This window comes from Camarhynchus parvulus, chromosome 2 (assembly GCF_901933205.1).
Source record: "Camarhynchus parvulus chromosome 2, STF_HiC, whole genome shotgun sequence".
NCBI lineage: Eukaryota > Metazoa > Chordata > Aves > Passeriformes > Thraupidae > Camarhynchus > Camarhynchus parvulus.
In genome coordinates this window covers 90,445,332-90,467,105 of record NC_044572.1, presented here as the reverse complement: position 1 = coordinate 90,467,105, position 21,774 = coordinate 90,445,332, and the positions used below count along the sequence as shown (strand labels likewise).

At 37.7% G+C, this 21,774-nt stretch overlaps 1 protein-coding gene across 2 annotated transcripts in view; it reads left to right on the top strand.

The window, feature by feature from the left end:
• Positions 1–1,017: 1,017 nt before the first annotated feature.
• Positions 1,018–21,774, top strand: part of ELP2 (elongator acetyltransferase complex subunit 2) — a 37,627-nt gene continuing 16,870 nt past the window's right edge. For both annotated transcript variants that reach the window (XM_030943186.1, XM_030943185.1), the window contains exons 1-11: positions 1,018–1,165; positions 1,265–1,343; positions 3,035–3,120; positions 4,547–4,697; positions 5,908–5,985; positions 9,918–9,982; positions 15,737–15,803; positions 16,662–16,796; positions 17,684–17,779; positions 19,265–19,365; positions 21,369–21,500. In XM_030943186.1, the coding sequence (XP_030799046.1) occupies positions 1,034–1,165; positions 1,265–1,343; positions 3,035–3,120; positions 4,547–4,697; positions 5,908–5,985; positions 9,918–9,982; positions 15,737–15,803; positions 16,662–16,796; positions 17,684–17,779; positions 19,265–19,365; positions 21,369–21,500 (1,122 nt within the window). In that variant the 5' untranslated portion in view covers positions 1,018–1,033. The remainder of the gene's footprint in view (positions 1,166–1,264; positions 1,344–3,034; positions 3,121–4,546; positions 4,698–5,907; positions 5,986–9,917; positions 9,983–15,736; positions 15,804–16,661; positions 16,797–17,683; positions 17,780–19,264; positions 19,366–21,368; positions 21,501–21,774) is intronic.

Below are 21,774 nucleotides of genomic sequence, written 5' to 3'. Positions count from 1 at the left end.
CCTGGCTTCTGCTCCATGCCTTCTTCGTGTGTGCATTTGGAGGCAGAGTGGATGTCTTGAAGGTCCTGCTGAGGCTCCTACTCAGCCTGTGGGGCAGCTGTTTGCACCTGGGAACCAGCAAAGTCCTTGAACCTGTGAAGCCAAATGGCTGATACAATTTGAGCACATCCATGCAGTGTAATACCCTGCATTGTGACCCTGTTTCTCAAGGCCAGCGACCATGCAAGTAAAACTACAATACCACTGCAGTATTTTTTTTCTTGATTTGATTTCAATTTCTTGTTCAGGAGGAGCAATAAATATATCAAAGAATGAAAAAATAAAAATGTAACAGATGGAATTCACTAATTGCTCTGTTCTCATCTTTATTTTTTTTTCCCCTGAAAAGCAGAGGTATTCAAACATATTCAGATCAAGCAGTTGAGCCTGGTCATTGCTCAGTTGCAAATTCTTGTGCTTTCCACGACAGTAATTTCAGGGACATCATACACAGTAATATTAAATACACCCCGACATCAGAAACTTAATTTGAGCATGAGTCTTTATCAGGAGGTGGTACCACCTTTTTCCCCAGGAATGGGTATCGGTGACACCATCTCTGATACTCAGCTCTCCCACTTGGAGAAGGGTCCATAGGGTAAATCCTATGGGAAGTGGCTGAGAGAGCTGGGGTTGTTTCACCTGTAGAAAAGGAGGCTCAGGGGGGACCTTATCGATCCCTGTAACTCTCTGAAAACAGATTGTGGCCAGGTGGGGGTCGCTTTATTCTCCCAGGCACCCAGCCACAGGATGGCACAGCCTAAGCTGCACCGGGGGACATCCAGGTTGGGCATTAGGAGGAATTTCTTCACAGGAGCCACAAAAGAGAAAAGTTTTTTACACTTTTGAAACCCCTGAGGTCTCGGCAAAAGGTGCAAGAGAGACAAAAACCCGCCACCACCCCCCCCACAGCCGGCGGCCCCCTCAGGCCCCGCCCCGCGCGGGGTCGTTGCCACGGGAGCCGCGCGGGGTCGCGCACGCGGCGGCGCCCAAGATGGCGGCGCCCGTGTCGCTCTGTCACATCGCCTGCTGCGCCAACCGGGCGGGCGGCGGCGCCGTGGCCTGGGGTCGGGGCGGCCTCCTCGCCTTCGGCAGCTGCCACGATGTCATCCTCTACGACCCGGCGGTGAGTTGGTGCGCTCTGCGGGGACCGGGACCGGGACCGGGACCCGGACCCGGACCTGTCCCTGTCCCTGACGCTCGGTGCTGTCTGTCTGTCCCGCAGGTGAGGCGGGCGGTCTCCGCCCTCCGCGGCCACGCCGGCAGGGTGAACTGCGTGCACTGGGTCCGCCGGCGGGACCGCGGTGAGTAGCGAGGCGGTGCCGGGCCGGGGCCGAGGCCGGCTCCCCTCGGGCCGCGGGCGCTGCTGCCCTTGCAGGGCAGAGGAGGCGGGGGAGGCTCGGCAGCAGCGGGGCTGCGCTGTACGCTCAAGGGAAATAGGGAACTGCGAGCCTTGCAGTGCATCCTTTCGCCTTAAGCCTAGTTTCCCAGGAGGAACTTTCACACAGTCAGTTAGTTTGGAAAATGTCTTTAGGATCATTGAGCTCGACCTATGAGCCAACACCACCGTGTCAACTAGATCATGACACTGAGTGCCACGTCCCTTTTTTCCTAAAATACCTGCAGGGGCAGCGATTCCACAACCTCTCTGGGCAGCCCATTCTTCATACCCTTGCTGTGAATAAATTTTCCTGGATGTCCGACCTAAACCTTCCCTGGTGCAGCTTAAGACTGTGTTCTGTCATCCTTTCACTTGCTAGCTGGGAGAGGAGATGAACCCCCACTTGGCTACTCCCTCCTTTCAGGTGGTTGTAGAGAATGATAAGGTCTACCCTGAGCCTCCTGTTCTCCAGATTAAACACCCCCAGCTCCCTCAGCCGCTCATAAGATGCATGCTCCAGACCCTTATTGGCTCTATTGCCCATCTCTGGACCTGCTTCAGCACTTTAGTGCCCTTCCTGAATTGGGAGGCTCAGAGCTGCACACAGTACTCGAGATGTGGCCTCATGTTAACAGATGGGTCTGTAGGAATGTGAACTGCCAAACCCAGGTGAGCTCCTTGGTGAGGGGATCTCTGCTCCTGGCCCCACAGCCAGGGGCACCCCAGGAGGATGTTTGCCTGGGGTTGTGGCAGCTCACACTGGTCGATGGCTTGTGCTGCTTTTCTTCCACTAGTCTCTTTAGTAACATTTGGAGTTTTGCATGTTTTGACTTGTAAACTGATTTGCAATGCCTTTTCAGCAATCTCTGAGTATAAAGCTCTGAAGTGGCATAGAGGTTATGTGCTGAAAAAAAGAGTCTTTAGGTAGATGTTTGAGACATTTATGTCTCAAATGTTTAAGACATTTATGAGACTTTTGCTGGATAGTAATTCCAGGATTTAACATTGCTTAGTGCAGGCTTTTCATAGGCATATATTCTTGCTCTTAGGCATTTCTCACTGAAGAAGAGAAATGTGACTATTAGACTGTTAATGTAATGTGCTGCTTCCTTTTTTTGAGAAGTACTGAGGTGCAAACTTCAGTTTTTAATAGTGATATAAACTGCCATCCTTTCAACGGGGTGCACTGAAACAGATTCTTCTTAAAAATGATTTAAAGAAGTTATTTTCTGGGAACTTGGGAATTAAATTTTCTTGTGAAGCTTTGAATTCTGTTTGTTTAAATTCTCTTGCTTTATTTTCCTATCTTCCAAAAAGACCAAACAAACCCCCAAAGATTAATTTACACTGTTGGATTTGAGGGTCTTCTGGAAAGGTATTTTTACCACTTTTGTACAGAACTTTAAATAGTCCTGAGAATTTTCTCTTTATATTTTCTTAGGGAATATCTTTGCTCTAAACCAGTTCTGCACAGTGCAACTCCTCTTAACCATACTTTATTTCGGTGGAAGCTTTGGTTACCAGTGATATTTTGTGCGTAATAACCAGCAGAACTGCTTATGTTGCTGTTACAAAGTTAAGTGCACACTGAACTAACCAAAGCATATTTTTTAGCTTCTGAAACAGAGTTAATTTCTGGTGGATCTGATAAACAACTTATTCTTTGGGAATGGAAAGATACAGTAACATGGAATAATCAGGTAAGCAGGAATAATCTCTTTTCAAATCTCCCTCTGCAGTAGTATCTCACATATCACAAATTATCTGTTTTGTTTGTATTTCTGGTTCATACTATTTGTTTCTTTGTTTCACTTTGACTGTTTTTTTGTTTTTTTTAATTGAACCCAGTGTGTATATCCTTGAAATTGTTGGTACTCTGTCTTGCTATGTATTACTAGAAATGTTGTTTCCTCTTTTCTGTGGTTCATCTTTTTCAAATCAGCATTGGTAAAGAAATTAACGAACTTGTCAGTCATTGAGTGGATTTGTTTAGGTGTCTGAAACACTCTGTTTGTCTGTTCTTGACGCATCAGCTTTCTGATCTCATGTGGCAGTTTTCTTTAAGCCACCTTAAAACCTTCAAACCATGAGGACCATTCTGAGCTGGCATTTTCTGTATCCTTCTTCCTTGTTTCCTTATATCCATTTCAAGTGATTTCTGGTACATCTGTACAACAGTGTGGGGTTTGTATATAGATAGTCTTACCTGGATGATATATAAGTTGAGTAGATATTTAACAAAAATGAAAATAAAAAAATCTGTGCAACAATTGACTTTTTTCAGAGAAATAGAGAAAAGTAAGGAGAAATGCTAATTTATTATTTGTACTGTAAAATGTAAGGGAAGAGATTCAGTGTTGTGTGAAAGAGCCTTCTGAATGACCTGAAATTTTGATAAAAAACCACACTTGTTTATCTAGCTTTTAATACCTTGCTTATTAAGCGCTGGATTGGGAATGGCTGTATTCAACCAATCAAAAATTCTCACTGAGGCCTACCAGGCTGTATTTTGGAAAGAGATGTCAAGTCTGTCTATGATAAAATCTGAATAAATGTTGGATGACTGCTGGTTGCAAAATTAAAAGTTTCTCACTTTGTTCTTTGTGTTTATGAGGAACAGATTGCAAATTGAATCACCTGTATTCATTGTCTAAATTTAGCAGTTTTGTTTTTCATGTTGGCATTTTGAAGAGTAAAAAGCTGTTTTGGTTTGTGAGAAGACTCTAAACATTGCTGCTAGAGCTGCTGTAGCTGCTGCTTATTCCATTGTGTTCTCTGCTCTGTCTCCTTCACTAAGGTTCTCCAAACTTTTGTAAGATGTTCCTTAGGGTGAGGGACAAGAGAAGGAGAAAAAGGAAGGAAAACTGCTTTTCCTAACTTTCTGTACTGTTTCCAGCTTCCCTCAAAGAAGGGTGAAGTTATATAGTGAGAGTGTAGTGTACACGGGAACATTTAATTCTGCTTAGCTTTGAGCAAAATCTTATGAAGTTAATACTCATTGTTGTTGTATCCCTTCTCTGGGTTTCCTGAAATATTAAGTTGGTTTTTTTTCCCAAAGTTGCTTTAAAAGTTTTCTCATATAAGTTACTGTAATTTAAAGTTTGTAAAATTTTCTCATGTGTTCAGGTTGTGAAAAGCATTCCTCTCAAAGGCCACACAGAAGCTGTTTTTGCTGTGGATGCTGTCTGCCAGTCAGATGAACCTGATTTAAATGTACTAATAGCTTCTGCAGCCTCTGACTCTACTGTGAGAATCTGGTCTCGGCATGGTTCAGAAGGTAACATTTTTTTAATGTAAGGGATAACATTAAATTAGAATGATGAATGCTTATCCATTAGCTATTAAATACTAAGATCTTGTGATGCAACTACATTGATTTGTCGTCAGACTTTAGTACATCAAAGCACTGTATTACTCTTGGAAAGCCTTGGGTCAGATTTGTTCTGCAGAATGATTTATCTTTATATTTCATCAGGGATGTGTGGCCTGAATTTACTTTTTTTAAAAAATATATATTGAGATTATGATAATCTGAACCGTTGTTTTGCTCTGTAATGTGGAGGCAGACTAGCTGTGTATATGTGTGAAGTAGAATTATGTAGTAAAATGATTAATGCTGGCATTAGAAAGGTGAGGTTTAACTAGTCACTTGTTTTTTCTTATTGGCTTGAGTCCAGTGAAGTTTGGGATCTTGACCTGCTGTTGAACTAGGCACTTGCACAGAAATAGGGGAAGAACAGCACTCTAAAATACATAAGAAATGAATTGGGTAGATAATTGAGATTTAAGGTGTTATTTGGTGGTTGAGGTTTAGTGACTGCATTTCTTTAGCTACTTTCTTCTTTCTCGGGTGTATTTGAAGATCTCGTATTGCCTTGCCTACATGAGAGAGGTGGGAGTTGCCAATCTACAGTCCCATGTTCCTGAAGCATTTTTGGTGCTCCCGAAGAACCCCATGAAGTCTCATCTTTTCCATTTTGTCTTGCTGGTGTGGGTTACAGTACTAGAGGGGCTAATTCTTCTGCTGTAGACAGGTTTTTTTTTTGCTATCTTCTTGTTTATTTACTAGTTTAACGATTACTAGTTTACCAGTTTAACAATTTCCAGGATCTCGAGGATGTTTGCAGGTTTTTGCTCATTTCTCTAGCTGCTGTTGTAGAAAATGGATTCAGTTTTATTTTCCTGTGTTGTAAATGCTGTTGCCACAGGATATATTTTTCAATATGTGTTGCTTCTGGTGTGTTACCACAGTGAAGCTGTATAGATTTAACACAGTATTATCTTCTAACCCAACTAACTGGATGAATTTTTATGGCCACACAGAAGATGATATTATTGTTTATGCTTTTGAAAAAATGTAGATTTTTTTCAGCTTCTTAAAATAAATGTGGATGGGAAATTTTAACTGTATAATATAGAAGGAAATGACAGTGTAATTGTAATAGTTACAGTGAATGAGATCAACACTGTCTGTTCCTGTTTTCCAGCTAAATGCATTGAAATTCTGCAGTTTGGAAATGGATTTGTTTTGGATGTCTGCTTATCCTTCTTGCCTGGCAGCGATGGTAAGTAAAGCTGCACATCTTGAATATCAATGCAGGAAGAAAAATCTAAGAAATCACCCAAACAGATTTTTGTTTTGCTAACTCCAGACCTGTGTGCCACAGTTTTTGTTTCCTGTGAAATCTGCTTAAGCTGATTCTTGTACCTAAAGATTTTCTCTGAACTCTTCTCAGTAATTAAAAACAAAGACTGATTACAGTGTCTTCAAAATGGCATTCAGATGGAGTTGCTTATTTGAACTCTTGCAATGGAAAGCTTTAAACCAGGGTAACAATGCTGTAAATGAATGGGATAGGATGATGCTGTTAGTTCCACCTGCTCCTTGTGGTGCTGCTGCACATATTTGTTCTTGTTGTTTGAATTGAAGGACAAAATTCAGAAAAAATCTGAAGGCCTGCATTGAAAACCATGGGTTTCCAAGCAGTGTTTATCATCTGTTTATTCAATCTTAAATTTGAAAAAAATTGAAATACTGAACTACTTTAACCTGTTCAGTATGGTTTATATAGGTTTCTACTAACAGAAATGTTAGATTTGTAGGCTGCCACAGACATATTCTTTTTGTGTAAATAGGTAGAAGCTTTTTTTGGTAAAGCAGACGTATCCTCAAGCCAGATAGATGTGTTGAATTAAATTTCTGTTTAAGTAACATTAGAGTCTTTCACCTGGATGGAGGCTTGCCAAGCTCCCAACTGAAAAAGTGCTAAATTTTCTTACTGTATTTGGAATTTTCAGCTCTTTGCTGCATGCATTCCACACTGATGTCTTGTTTTGATTATATGCCTACAAGCATACCTTTTTCTTTGGCTTTGATAATTCTGGGAGCAATGAAAACTCTATCACAAGGTGTTGTCCCATTTGGAAATGTCTGTTTTCAGAGCATGTCTGATACCAAAAGCAGTATCTGCACCATTAAAAAACATTTACACCTCTCTCTTTTCCTGTAAATACACTAATGTGCTTGTTGAGGTGAAGTTAAAAGGCTTGAGGGTAAATTAAAATCATTATCTCAAGTGTAAATATTCTTTAGAAGTGAAGTGCCTGTGGTGTCTGAGTATAACATTCACATTGCAAAACAATAGATTATATCTTCATTTAGGATACTGTACTGGTAAGAAAGTCTCACTGTAATGCTCTAGAGTAGTGCATCTGTTCAATGTTGAAATCATGTAGTATATAAGAGAAGTAACCATACGTTCTGAAAACATTCTGAAAACACCATAAATTAAAATTATCATATTAGTTCTTAAAACTAAGTGTTTCTGAAACTCAAATTGGATGAAACGTTTCTTTGAATGGTGGAGTAGCAAGGATTTTGTTTTCCAGAATCTCCAAAACCGGTGTTGCTTAAAGTTACATTGAGAGCAGGACAATCCTTTATTATGAACTCTTCCCATCCCAATTCAGATTAGTTATCCAAAGCAGTACAGTACTCCTAAAGTGAAAAAGAGTTCTTTATTTTTCTCAAGAACTGAAATTATTTTCAATTTGCACAAAAATTTCATTTTGTGTGGAATTAAAAAAAGATTTCTAGACATTTGTTTTTTTGTTCCAGTTCCAATACAGATGACCTCTGCTGATAAAATTGCAAAGAAACTGTTTAGATTTTGAACTGTAAATGTGTAGAAATGTTTCCTGTAGAAATCTGTAAAGGGGCTTTTAATAAAGCATAGCCAGTGTTTTCTCCCTAAACTTGACATAGTAGTCCATATAGCTGAGGAGTATGTTAATTCTGAAATCTAAATAAAGTAGCTAAAATATATTATTAAAAATCATTGCTGATCATTTGTCAGAAACATTAATCTCTAATGGCAATTTGGAATTTTAATGCTCTTCAGGGAAAAATGATTATGATAAATTTAGGAGTTGCTCAGAAATCTTTACGAAGGCTCAGTTGTCAGCTGCACAGGGATTCAAAGTAGTTTTTCTCTTGAGAACAATCTGCATTTCTTAAGTCAGGAACTAAATACAGAATTACTTTTCTGAAAATCATAAACTATATTTTCTGAAGCATTTATAGTAACCTCTAATTTCAGCAAGAAAAGAAATTTGAGGCTTGCATTGAAAATTGATACATATGCAATGGATGCTCTAACTTTCACATGATGTTCCTCATGCCTAGGATTTTAACTGATTGTCCTTGAAAAAAAATTATAAAAAAGAAAAAATGAACTGCTTTTGTCAAGAAGTCAAATAGGGAAATCTGATAGACTGCTCATAAAAACCTGAGCAGTCATTTGCAGCTGGAATGCATCTTCTCTGTCAGCCTCTTTATTAAGGAGTTTCTGTACCTTTGCTGTTTAGCCTCGAAGAAGAGCTTTTTGCAGTTTTGGTTGCTTGTTTGCTTTTTGCCTTACAATGTCTACACAAACTCTGCCTCTAAAATGCTGGCAATAGGATTTAGTTTTTACAAATCTTGATCAGCTATTTGTCATATAGTCTGATTCTTCCTATGACCTGGATAATTGTCATGCTGTAGCTTGGCCTCTGACAGTAAATAATTGTTTCCTCAGAACTGAATTGCAACAGGTGAAAAAAAAAGAGCAAGTGAACTTGGAAAAGCTCTGCTTATCCAACTTACTTTTCTTATTTCCTCTGCAGGGATTTTATCTTGATCAGATCCAAATTCTAATACCACAAAGCATTTATGTGAAAAACTATATACTAGTCCACTTTTGCTAGATATATATTTCTTGATAGAACTTTTTGAGTGAAGGTATTTGCACTTGTCTTCAACAGCAACTAAATCATAATTCTCTCTTTGGTTTTCTTAATTAAAGTTTCACTCTATTGAGTAAATATGTAATTACAGTAATGGCCCATAAAATGTGTTGCTCAGGAAAGGATGATGTTGTCTTCAAGAACATCCATTGTATTGTGTTTTATGGAAGAAAACGTCACTCCTGCCTAATTTCTTGGGACCTGATGACCAGGTCTTCATTCAAAGCAGCTCATGACCTTCAATGCAAAGCAGTTTTTTAGACCTATTAAAGAGAGGAGGAGATGAAGGTGAATTGTGACTTAGAGATTGGAGAGAGGAAGCAAGTGATGGAACTATGGGAATATGGAATGTGGCTGAGAAGTGCAAGAGGAACAGTGGATAACTAGGCACAGATTTGGTACAAGTAGAAAGAAGAGATTAGTATAGAGGATAAACATATTATCAATATTCAGGTTGATTTTTGATCTATCCATAGTAAAGATAAAATTATCTATATGAAGGGATGTCATGGAGGCTTTTTTTTTAAGAAGTAGTTGATTTTAGTGAAATTTAATATCTAGTTTTCTATCCAGACTTGAGAAATTCAAATGTCTAGCCCTTAACTTATAATTTATTTCTTCATAGTTTTATACTAAATTTATTTTGTTTACTGTTTCAGTCCCTAGCAGTAACACTTCCTCCTTATGACATAAAAAAAGAAGAGTGGAGTAAGTGTTAACTAGTTTTCCTCATCCTCTTCTATTGGAGAGAAGAAGTAATACACTGCCTAACTTCTCTTTTTTTAACCTTCTCAGACATAACTTTCTCTGGTTTGATTCACTAGACTTACAGGGTTTGTGCACTTTTTAGGTTAGCCAGTGGAAGTCAACTGCTACTCAAGACTTGAGTAGTCTTGAATGAAAACTTCATTAAAAACTCTAATACTTGAACTTCCTACACATATATGAGCTTGAGGCAAGCTACTCATTTTAGCATCTTAAATATTTATAGATATTATTTGCAGTTAAAATAATTTTTTGAGTTCTGTGTTAAGATACTAATTTATTAGACAGCTAATGTAGAAAACATTAAAAAGTGGTATTACACTTGCCTGTCTGTTAGTATTGTTATATTTCGATATATTTCTATATTGATTTTTACATTATTTATATTTTTTCATGTCCTAGAATATTAGATCTTTTAAAAAATTGAAGACCTTCTTTTCCTTTCTAGTACCAATACTGGCTTGTGGTGGTGATGACTGCAAAATAAGTTTGTTCATACAGCAGAATGGTCAGGTAATTACAATTTTTGTCTCTTGCTCAGAGCATTACTGAGTTTTCTGCTTCTTTTCAAATGTGCTGGTGATTTTTTCCAAGTTCTTTAGTAAGTCCTTTCTGTCTCTATGTAGCCATTGCATACAACAGCCTTTTTCAAATAGTTCATCCATTTTCCAGGTAATGATGAAGTACACATGCCGAATATTGAAGTTGAATTCAGTGCATGAAAGTGTTTTTCTTAATTTTTTCCCCTGTGTGAAGGTAGCCTGCTGCTATTCCCACTGATACAAAATTGCTGCAACTGTCCTCCTTAATTAAGTATCCAGGATTGAGTTGTTCATATGGAAATGATATTACTTTCATTCTATAAATTCTTATAATGAACCTGTTATGACTTCTGAGGAATTTTATGTTTGTTGCTAGTGCCCTTTATGCTTGACTGCTTTTGAACATCAAAAAAAGTATTTTTAGGAGTATCTGATCTTATAAAAGCACATATTTTTCATGTGTTATTGGAAGTATTACTTTCATTCTATAAATTCTTATAATGAAACTGTTATGACTTCTGAGGAATTTTATGTTTATTGCTAAGTGTGCCCTTTATGCTTGACTGCTTTTGAACATCAAAAAAAGTATTTTTAGGAGTATCTGATCTTATAAAAGCACATATTTTTCATGTGTTATTTGGAAGCGGGAGAGAAAATTTTAGTTTTTCCTGTTGTGCTGCCATTACAGATAAATATTTTTTTGTTGTGCAGTAGAGAAATGTTATGTCCTCTTTTGTTTTGCATCTCCCCCCCCAAAAAAAAGGTGCCTGGTTAGATTTTTTTTTTTTTTTCCTGTGTATATTTTAAGTTATGTCAGTTTAATTAATTCTCTGGGAATTAGCAACGGCAAAATGCCACTATTGATTCTCAATGTGTTAAAGAAAGACTTTTATCTCAGGGACTGTGTGGTTGGTTTTTCTCCTTCAGAGTTGGAAATTTGGTTTTTTGTATGATTCAGGTTAACAAATTATATACAGTTTGACTACCAAAAATTCAGATACATAACTTATTTTGTCCATTGTTGGCCAAACTTTCTGGTATAACAATAGTCTGCCATTTTAAAAGGCAGTCAGTCTGTGGAGGGTAAAGGAAGGTAACTTGAATTAACAAGTTCCCTCTTAAGCTTCATAAGCAAGTTTGTGCTCTCTTTTTTTGGAGGTAGGAAACTTGATTTATACAAGGGGTGTGCAGTTTTGTTTTGCATGTGTTATTTTTCACAGTTTCAATTTCAGAAAGTATTTTCACCAGCTGTTGTGGCAGAGTTGGTGTTCAGAATATCTCTTAAATAAGGTGGGACTTCTTGTTGATGTCTATCGTGAACTTTCCAGAACATCTCTTCTAGCTAAGTGAAGGCCTCACTGTGCAGGCTTCAAAGAGAAGAGTCTGTGTTGTGCTTTACAACTATTAACATAATTAAAACATCCTTGCAAGCCTTTTGACATGAATTTCTGCCTAGCTGCTAAATCTCGTTCATCAGGTTCTCAGATCTACTGACACCTTTTTTATGGCTTCTTAGCAGTATTAAAGGTATTTGAAGGAAGTGTTACTATAGCCTTGCCATTTTTGACTGGAACTTGGCATAGGAGAGTGATTAGAATCTTAGTTCCTGTGTCATTCCCTTACTGGTAAGGGCCTGTAGCTCTGTTCAGTTAATTCAGTGACTCTTGTAAAGCACTTCCTTTAGTTAACATCCACGAAAAGGTTGTTATGAATGTGAGTATGAATGCAGAGGTAGAACATGCATTCATAATAGGGCATTCTTATGAAACTTAAAGGGCACTCACTGTTAGACTCTGTGGGAGGATGAGGCATCTTTCCTTAGCTAATTCAGGCTACCTTTTGGTAAATTCATTAATTTTGCAGTCAAAATGTATTTATGCATTAAAAACTGCTTGGTTTTTAAAACTGAGTGGGCATGCTTTTCATCTTTTGAGACTCCTTACCCACAGATCCTTTACTGTGTTATATAGTAGAGAGAAAATGAATTCTTTGCTTTTCTGACTTGTTGGAAGAGGGTATTGATTTATAAAAGTATCCAGGGAAAAATCTTTCAGAAACCATAATATGTCTTCCTGCTAGGGATATAACATCTACAGATGTAGCCGGTGGAGGGCAAATAAATAAACCAGCAGATTAAATTAGAGTTTTAAACCAAAATCATTTCTATTTGAGCTTTGTTTTTCTGAGAAGATGGTGCGCCATGTGTTTTGGGTTCCACCCTAATAGTTTGGCATGGTTGAGAAGTGGAATAGGGGGATGAATCAAAGATAATTCAGGCTCTTTCTAATCGGTTGAGATTAACAGCTGCATAAAGGAGAGATATCACATCTAGTGTCTGCTGGAGAAAAAATCAGAAGACTTGGACCACTCTTGCCAAATTTACCAAACTACTAGCCAGGCTACTAGCCTGGTCCTGAAAGAGATGTACCCAAAGTGTGGGCAGGATTAGTTGTGCAGGGTGTGCTGGGCATGTCCACAGCTTCATTAGTTGTGCTGCCTACAGAACAGCTTTTTTCTTTGCTTAAAAGGAAAGAGACCAGATTGCTGCTAAGCAACAATGTTCAGAGATTAGGTAAGAGGCATGGGAAAGCCTGTGAAGTAGTCAGACCAGGAGGTTTTGTTATATTTAACTGTTGGCACTGTAACCTCTTATGTATCCAGTGAGGACCAAGTGGAAACTGAAACAGAGAAGAAATATGAGACCATAAAATCTGTAAAAAAAGAGAAGAATGACAGCTCAAAACACTGGTGTATATAGAACCTAGACAATAATAGCAACTTTGAATCATCTAAAAGTAATGACCATGTGCATCTTCACGAACCTTTATATTGATTCAATTTTAGAACTGAATACATCTGAAGAAACTGAATATAGGATGCCAAGAGACATAACTTCAAAGGAAAGGGCAAAAAAAATACTAAAAATCCTAGCATAACAGCATATGCTCCTCCTTGCTCAGTTTCAGTCAGCAGTTTTTATTTTTATGGGAACCAATATCTTGAAAACTTTGACTGAATCATAAAATCTTAGAATATCTCAAGTCTGAGGAGACCCATAAGGACTGCTGGCTCCAACTCCGTGCTCCTGCCAGACCACCTTAAACTAAATCATATGACAAGAATGTTGTGTTCCTCATGCTTCACTTCTGTATACAGTAACAGCCCTTGTGTTCACCTCTGTTTTCCAGCCACTGTACTGACTCTGCTCAGATGGGTGAAGAGTGGAGGATGATGTTATAGGGATGGGAAAGCAGCATTTATGTCCATTTATGGGACTAGATGCATTTTCAGGGGCTTGGGGGTATGTCTCTTCAGCAGTGGGGCCTCATACACCATCTGGTGCTGGTATTACTGCCGTGAGTGAATATGAGGTAATAAAACTCAGCAGCCTCCACCTTAAATCATGTGAATAGATCACTGGGTCTATTCAATGTAAGCATATAAAAATTAGTACAGACTTCTAGTTGGCTATTTAAATATGCTTGTTCTGCAGCACAAAAGAACTGCATGCTTGACTTCAAGCTAAGTAGTGCCTAAAAACCTGTTTGGGAAATGACTTAGAAATGTGGGGTGGTATTAATAATCTCAAAATAATTAGTTTTACTCTTTTAAGGGAAAACAAATGGTTGCTTTTCTTAATAGATCTCTTTGATGTAAGATGGGTAATTATAAAAAACCCCACACCACAACACCTTGAAAAGAGAAAATGATTAGATGTGTGTTGAGATTAATATTAGGGTCAAGTTTCAGGGGATGCATACACTGTTTTAGTGTTTAAGAAACAATGAAAGAGAAGGATGTTAGCAACAGTTCAGCCTGAACAAATCTTTCAGTTAGAAAAAAAGTTACCAACTAACCTTAATGACTATAAAATACAGAGCATTTTCTCAAAGATCATATAAATTACTAAATAAATGTGTTTTATCTATTATCTGAAATATCGATTGCTGAAGATATTTTTTATGTATTGCCAGAAGCATGTCATCTTCAGAACAATCTTTAGGTTGCTGTTTCATGTCACTTCCTGGACTGTTCCTTCCTGCCTTTACACATAACCCGTTAGGTGTTTAACATAAACATCTCTCTGGAATGCCCTATCTAGAAGTGCCAGTGGCTGCACAAGTGACCAGCCAAATGAGGCTTAGGTGGCTGTGAGAACACATTCTTAAGGCCTAAACTTTCTGATTTGGAAGTATTTGATCAGCTTAGTCTGATCACGTATCCTGTTCTGGTCATGTATCTCATATATAGATGGTTCTGTAGTTTTACGGATGTTTTACAAGGGCGTGGAGTTACAGGAAATGGGGCAATGGCTTCAAACTGAAAGAGGGTAGGTTTACAGTAGAAATTAGGAAGAAATTCTTTACTGTGAGACTGGAACAGTAGCCCAGGGAAGTTGTGGATGCCCCATCCCTGGAGCAGCTTGAGGCCGAGTTGGATGGGGCTTTGAGCAGCCTGGTCTAGTGGAAAGTCTCCCTGCTCATGGCTGGAGAGGGTGGATATAGATGATCTTTAATGTCTTTTCCAAATGAAACCATTTTATGATCGTGACTGCAAATGTGTGATGAGGAGAGGCAGAGTAACACTGTTTGTTGGGAAGGTGGTTTTGGGGAATATCAGAAATGTTGGATCAAAGAGAGAGGCACCAATTTCTGAGTATGGATTATTTTTCATACACATACAAATTTTTCCTTTTTTCTTTTTCCCTGTCACAGATTGGAAGAGAGACCTCAGTTGCAGACTTGTACTCATTTAGTTGTAGTTTTAAGTAGGCCTAGGTAAAGGATTTAGTAGAATATAATGCCAGAAATAATGTGATAAGTTATTCATACTAAAGTAACTGTTTTAACTAGTGTTTTAACTGTAACAGTTACTTCAGACATTGAAATTCAACTTGGAATAAAAAAATGTCGTGGAAATAGGGCTGTTTCTGGGCAAAGAAAAGCAGAAATGGGTTAAATTCTAAGTAAGGAGTAAATAGTTGTACTTGAGTCAAAATAAAACAGTAATGTTACATATGTTATAAATGAAAATAAACTACTAGTGAAAGTTCTTAAAAGGGAATCCAGACTGTGTTTGCATTCTGGTGTTCCTGATCCCGTGTTCATGTAGAGTTTTCCATCAGCAGTTCTTGATGTATACCTTCCTTTTTTCAATATTTTTGTCAATAAACTTAAGAAACATACAGAATATTTCCAGTGCTGTAACTGATTCTTATTAATAATATTCTATTATAAATATATAAATATAAATTAATTCTTGAAAATAATGTCAAAGCATTTACCCTTCTTTTTATGCTTGATTTTACCTGTATTCATTTTCTTCATCATCTGCAGTTGTATCCACTTCACACAAATACAAGAAATTACTTGTCACATCAAACTTGCATTATGTTATTCTTTGTGTACCACAGTAAGCGTGATAAACTTTAAAAAAAATTCAGAGTTATCAAAGAGAGACTGTAGCCTCTTGAAGGTGTGCACCTTAAATTCACCTCCTTTCCTGCTCGTGTATGGGTTACCTGTGCTTATCCAGTGGTGGCAAAACAAAAAAGGCCCGTCTTGAATCTGTGTGTAAATTACAATCCTTAGTTGTGGCTTATTTTTTTCTCTGTTTCAGATAATAGAAGCTATAAATATAAAAGACTTGAAAAAATAAAGCGTGTTGCTGATAACTGCATGGTCATTAGGTGCATTTCTGTGATGTAACAGGAGTTTTTATTCAGTTTCAGAAAACGTTAATACTCCCTGGCCATGAAGATTGGATAAGAGGTGTTGAGTGGGCAGTCTGTGGTCAGTATGCAAGATGAATAAAGTGCAATAGTGGTTTAATGGCAGTACTAGTGTTTTACCCCTCCAAAAGTTGACCTTGATGCACTGTAGCACCTAAGCTCTTGGTGGTTATGATGTTTGTTTTCCTGAGATGGTGGTAATTGATATTGAAAATCAAGATGAAACTTTGTATCCTTTTAAAACATTTTTCTTGCTTGTTTCAGGTATGTTTACCTGACTGGTATTTTAATGCAAACAAATTGGGGTTTTAGCAACTTTGCCTTTTCAATATACAAATGTCTGTATCTGAGTGAGGAAGAGTAGGGGGAAATAGTATGTTTATATTTTCTTTTCTTGCTTCCCCAACCCCGTTTTTTTTTAATTGGGAAATTACGAGGAAAATTTTTTCAGGCATTAACTAATCAAATAGTTATTGCAATGACACAAAAAAAAAAAAAAAAAAAAGGAATTTGAGGATGCTACAAGACTGGAGAAAAAAAAGGAGGAAAGGAGATTTTGACAATTATTGAGACTGATAGAATTCCAAAAGCAAAGGCTCATTAATAGTAGGGAAGTATATGTATAACATGTAGAGTGCTTACCATGTCTTCCACATCTTATAATCATGGACGTATTCCTAATGTGTTATAAAATAGTAGAGAATTTGAATCGTAGTAGGGAAATTTGAATTTGAATGGTAGGGAAAGTGAATTTATGTTGAAATAAAACTGAATTTTTTTATGATACTGTGTACAATAGGAAAAATTGGGATAATGCTGCTAGGTGCATGTATGGAAAGATGGTAGGTTAGTCATGGGAGTAATTGCAATGAAAATATGGCTCTGTTTATTTTTTTCTTGTTTTTCTGAAAACAAATAGGTGAAGACCTTTTCTTAGCAAGCTGTGCTAAGGACTGTTTGATAAGAATTTGGAAAGTATGTACAAAATTAAAGCAGCTTCCAGAAACTGAAGATGATTCCATAAAACTGAAAGAGAATATTTTTACTCTTAAAGGTAGGTAACAGCTATAAAATTCTCTGGCACAACTTTTCACTTGTCTATCTTTTCATGGTTCTGGGGAAACTGACAAGGTATTTGTTTTGTGTTGACTGCATTATTTTTAGCTGTTAAGAAAGCAGAATTACTGTTTTAAAGCCAATAGTTAATGATATATTACACGAAATGGTAAAGCAGTGAGAGGGCTTAATACCAACATGGGTTGTTATTGTTATGCATATTCCAAATGCAATATGTAGGACACTTATTTGTCTGTGGGAGAGAAGCTGTTCTGTAGTTCTCCAGTTTAATAGCTTAGCTTTCATTTTCTTTTGAATTCAATTAATTAAAAGGTGTTGCTATAACTTAAAGATTAGAAAAATACTGCAAATAACAGATAAGTATGTGCAGGCTTACTTTATGGTCATTTAATGAGCTGTTTAAGCACAGTAACATCAGATGCTTGCATTGCTGACATTGTAGAGTAAATGGTTTGGCAACCTAGTTAATATAATTAAGGTATGTGTAAAAAGTGCTCGTGATACTTCTGCAAATCCTGATTCCCTGTTTGAAGTATCTTAATGCTTGTGTTTGCAGTCATTTGAGATGCAAATATGCATAAGAGTATGCGTAGTGCCAATTTAGAGCGTTTATTTCAACACTGCTTGAGAGTTCTCCAGGAATTCTCAGAGACCCTTCTGAGGCAATACACTGACCTATGACCATAAATCTGATCCTCAGTGCTTGTGCCAAAGTAGGATTTCAAGGAGCTGTTCAGTGTCAGGAAACTTTTGAGATTATGGTAGATGTTGAAAGTAGTTGATTATTTTCACTAAAGATATAAGAAATGACCTGGTCTTTCTTGGCTTTTAGAAAGAAATCTATTTTTCTCTGATTTGTGCTAGATGCTGGCACATCATATGCAGTTTCTTTGGAGTCTGTGTTGGCTGGTCATGAAAACTGGGTGTATGCAGTTCACTGGCAACCTTCATTTTCCAAAGGTAAAAAGATACCAAACACTTACGAGTGTTAAGTGTCGTATACATAGAGTACACTCACGTGTCTTTGTATTGTGTTTGCATGTTCACTTGTTCCTGTAGAGATGTCAGTCTTTAAATTTTGCAAATAATGTTTTATGAGTAGATTCCTGGAGTATTAGTTTTTCTCAAGCATGTAACTTTAAGGCATTAGTGCAGACTCCCATTTGAAAGTGTTATTTATAGTTTAATTTTACATTTTGCTCTAGTATTTATCTTTCTTTTGAAATCCTTAAGTTCTGACAGCCTTGTTTGCAGTACTGGTTTGCTGTTATGTATCTGCCTGACATAAGGGAAGGAGATTCTTGATTTGACATTGCACAGTCAGAACACCCTTGACTATTTGTACTGGCAAAGGTGTCTTTTTTCTGGTATATTTTAGAGTTACTGATGGCAGGTGACTTCAGCAGTACAAAGAACAGCTTTGCTGGTGTGTACAACACTTGAACATCAGAGTGCCATTAGAATGTCAAAATACACTTAGTGAAAGACACAGGACTTGCTTTAAAAATATTGGTTTAGTTATCTGGTCCTTAAACTTTTCTCTTTTTTTTTCTAAATTAGACACCAGTAAAAGGTTTAGCCTTTTAGAACAAGATTTAGGCACAGTGTAGGCCTGTCAGCCTTGCACTGCAATCTGAAAACTGTCCTGTTAGACCCTGAAGTTTTCCAGGTTCCTCCACATATGTGAAGCTGCTTCTGTTCTGTGGCCTGCCCAGTGCTGGGTTCCCTAAAATAGATTTTCACTAGAGGCAAACTGATCTGAGGGACATATTCTCAGTGCAGAAGGTAAGGTGGGAAGTCTGTTGCTGACATATGACCTCATGAGATGCCTGCCAATATCTCTGTTATGAAGAAAAGTTCGTCAGTGTTTTTCCTGCAGGTTTCACAACTGTTGATGAACCAGCTCCCTCTTTCCCATTCTGTGTTGGGCTTTTTTTCTGGAGTGTTTCATTGCATTCTGAGGAGCAGTCCTGAGTTACTGTATGTGCTACAGGGTGCTAGAGTCTGCTGAAGTCAGTAGCAAACCTAACAATTTGGGAAAAAAACCCAAACAGTGAATGCTAGGCAATTATTTTGAGCTGTAAATCCTCAGTAAAAACTTACTTAAGGAATGGAACCGAGAACTGCTGTGCATTCTCCTTGTGGAACTCTAGCTTTTCCTCCAAATAATATTTAATTCAATATAAGTTGGGAGTGAGAAAACTGGAATATGGTTTTCTCATGTATGTGTTTTACTTTTTCTTTGGGTGATTATGGCTGAGAATATGATATCTCCTAAAGAATGCCTGGCAATAATGTAGAGCCTGTAAATTTGGCATATAAGAAATGCATTACATGTCTCTGATGCTGAACAATTTTTTTAATGTGTTTATATTTCAGTATTACCTAATTTCTTCAGAACATATGCTCCTAGGTTGTAGGGTAATAATTTTCCTTGTACTGTAGATGGCAGCATTCAGCAACCAATGAGGATATTATCTGCATCAATGGACAAAACTGTGATCATCTGGGAACCTGATAAAGAATCTGGAGTCTGGCTAGAACAGGCAAGTGTCAGTCTTTCTCACAATATGTGCTGTATGCAAGTTGTGTGTCCAGCATCATGTGTGTACTGTAGGGAGCAAAAACTCTCTAAAATTCTGGCAGAGAAAGGCAAAGTGTTTTCTTGCAAAAATACTCGTTCTGATGCTCTGTTGCGAGTAAAACTGTATTTAAAAATAAGGGATACAACACGATTTCTATTGCTTGTTTGTTTTCTTATTGCTGTACTGGGGAGTTCATAAGGGGTGTTTGTGCTCAACTGTCATTCAGAATGTACAAGGCATAGCAATGCATGCTATGTGCTCCTGGTAAGACGAGGAAGAAACCCTCCTGAACTATTTGCAGTTCATCCTTGTGGGAATGTGACCTAAGCAGTTACCACAAAGCAGCTGACATGCAATTCACAAGCCTGATTTTACTCACAGTAACTTGGCTGTGTCATTAGGTTTTTCTTTCATTTGAGCTGAATACTCATGTGTCACTCATGTAGTATTCTGAAGGCTGTTCTGATGTGGATCATCCTAAATAAACAAGTAGTACAACCATACTTCTCCAGTGCTTTGATTGATGTCTTTTCAGTTGACCTGCTTTTCCAAATTGCAGTAGTTCAGTTGAAGTTGTTTGTGTTGGGTTATGCCAGCCATTGTTTGAGGTCTTTCCTGTCACAAAGTCCCAATTGTCTTTTGGGTGAAAAAGCAGGAATTACAGTAGGGTATTTAATTTTTCCTCTGTTTTATTGAAAAATTCTGATGCCTTTGTGCTTGAAGTAGAAATTAGTTCATAAAAGGGCAATCACATAGAGGTGCCATTTGATGTCCCTAGATGTAACAGGGAGTTGAGGCTAAATTCACAAGCTTCTAAAAATGGGTTGTGTAGTAAAGCTTGTTGCAAGTTGTGATTCTTTAATTTTACATTCTCTTTGGATTGGTTTTACCACAAATGTGTAGCTTCAAGTTCAGATCGGACATTTTAACTACAAAAATCCATTTTGCATCACGAGAGGAAAATCTGAGCTGGAAGCCTGCAGGGAGGAAGGGCACAAGGGGAACATCCCAGTTTCTCTCTTTCATCATGATATGATGAACAAGATGTCTTCAGAAATTCATTCCCCTGCTCAGAGGTGAGACTAGAATTCTGCCTCTAGCATGGCATGTCAAAGTCACTTCAATATGAGTGGTATTTTTTTTGAATGAGTGCTAATAAATCTGAACTACTAGTGCAGTGCCATTTAAAATGGGACATTGGTTCATTTTGTTTTGGTCTTAAAAGAGGCTGTATAGGAATGGGGGAGTTGAAAGCTGGAAAGTGTTCAAGACATAATGTCAAGTTTTATTCAAGACATAAGACCAAATCAAGAAATTGTGGTCTTATGTCTTGAATAAAACTTGAAAGTGTAACTTTATTAATCTTTTAATGAAATTAAAAAAGTGAAGGGGCACTAGAGCAACTGTAAGGCCTGTGTGTGTGCATATATGAGAAGTCATAAGAGAAGCACAAAACAGAGGCCAGAATATGCCACAGAAGGAGTGTGGATCAAACTGCAGCTATTCATGGAAAAACAGAGAAGTGAAAGTGTGCTAGGGAATCTTGGAAATTAAGTAGGAAAAAAAAAAGTACTTGGGAACTACTGTTTCTTTGGATCATTTTCCTTTATTGTGCAACAGAGCAGTAGCCAGGCAACAGATGATAAGAAACTGTTGCATCCAACAAGCTGGACTGAAACACAGAACATTTGGGTTTGCATCTAATCTATTGCAGTGTTTTCTTTCCCTTGGGGGAATCCTATCTTGAGATGAATATGAAGGGAGGCTCCATTCAACTGGCACACAACTTTAATTCCCATGACATTTCAGTGCTTAACTTTGCAATTAAAATATTCCTTGAATGTGTTTGAGTGTGTAATGTGAACTTTTGTCTAGAGGTGGTTTTTCATCTCATGAAGTAAGAACGATTTTGTAGGAATAGAAGGCTATTCTCATGTATATTTCACATCTGTTCATTATTTTAGGTACGGGTAGGTGAAGTGGGTGGCAATACTCTTGGATTTTTTGACTGCCAGTTTAGTCCAGATGGTTCGATGATCATCGCTCATGCTTTCCATGGAGCACTACACCTTTGGAAACAGGATACAGTAAATAAGGTACATTGGTTTGTTTGTTAGTAGTATTACTTAAAAGAATTGTACTTTTAAGTCATTTGAGGTAAACTTCTGTTATGAAAACTATTATTCTGTTATTCTGTAACAGTATAATTTAAAATTAGTGATTGAAATAGTCCTTTCCTGAATGTAATATTCTGTAGGAGTCTAATTCCTGCACAGAAGGAAGGTTGAAATCCTCCAGGCTCTAAACCCTGTTTCTTACCTGTTGGGATCATGAAGTCAGTTTAATAGCTTGAACTGCTTTGTGGTTGTG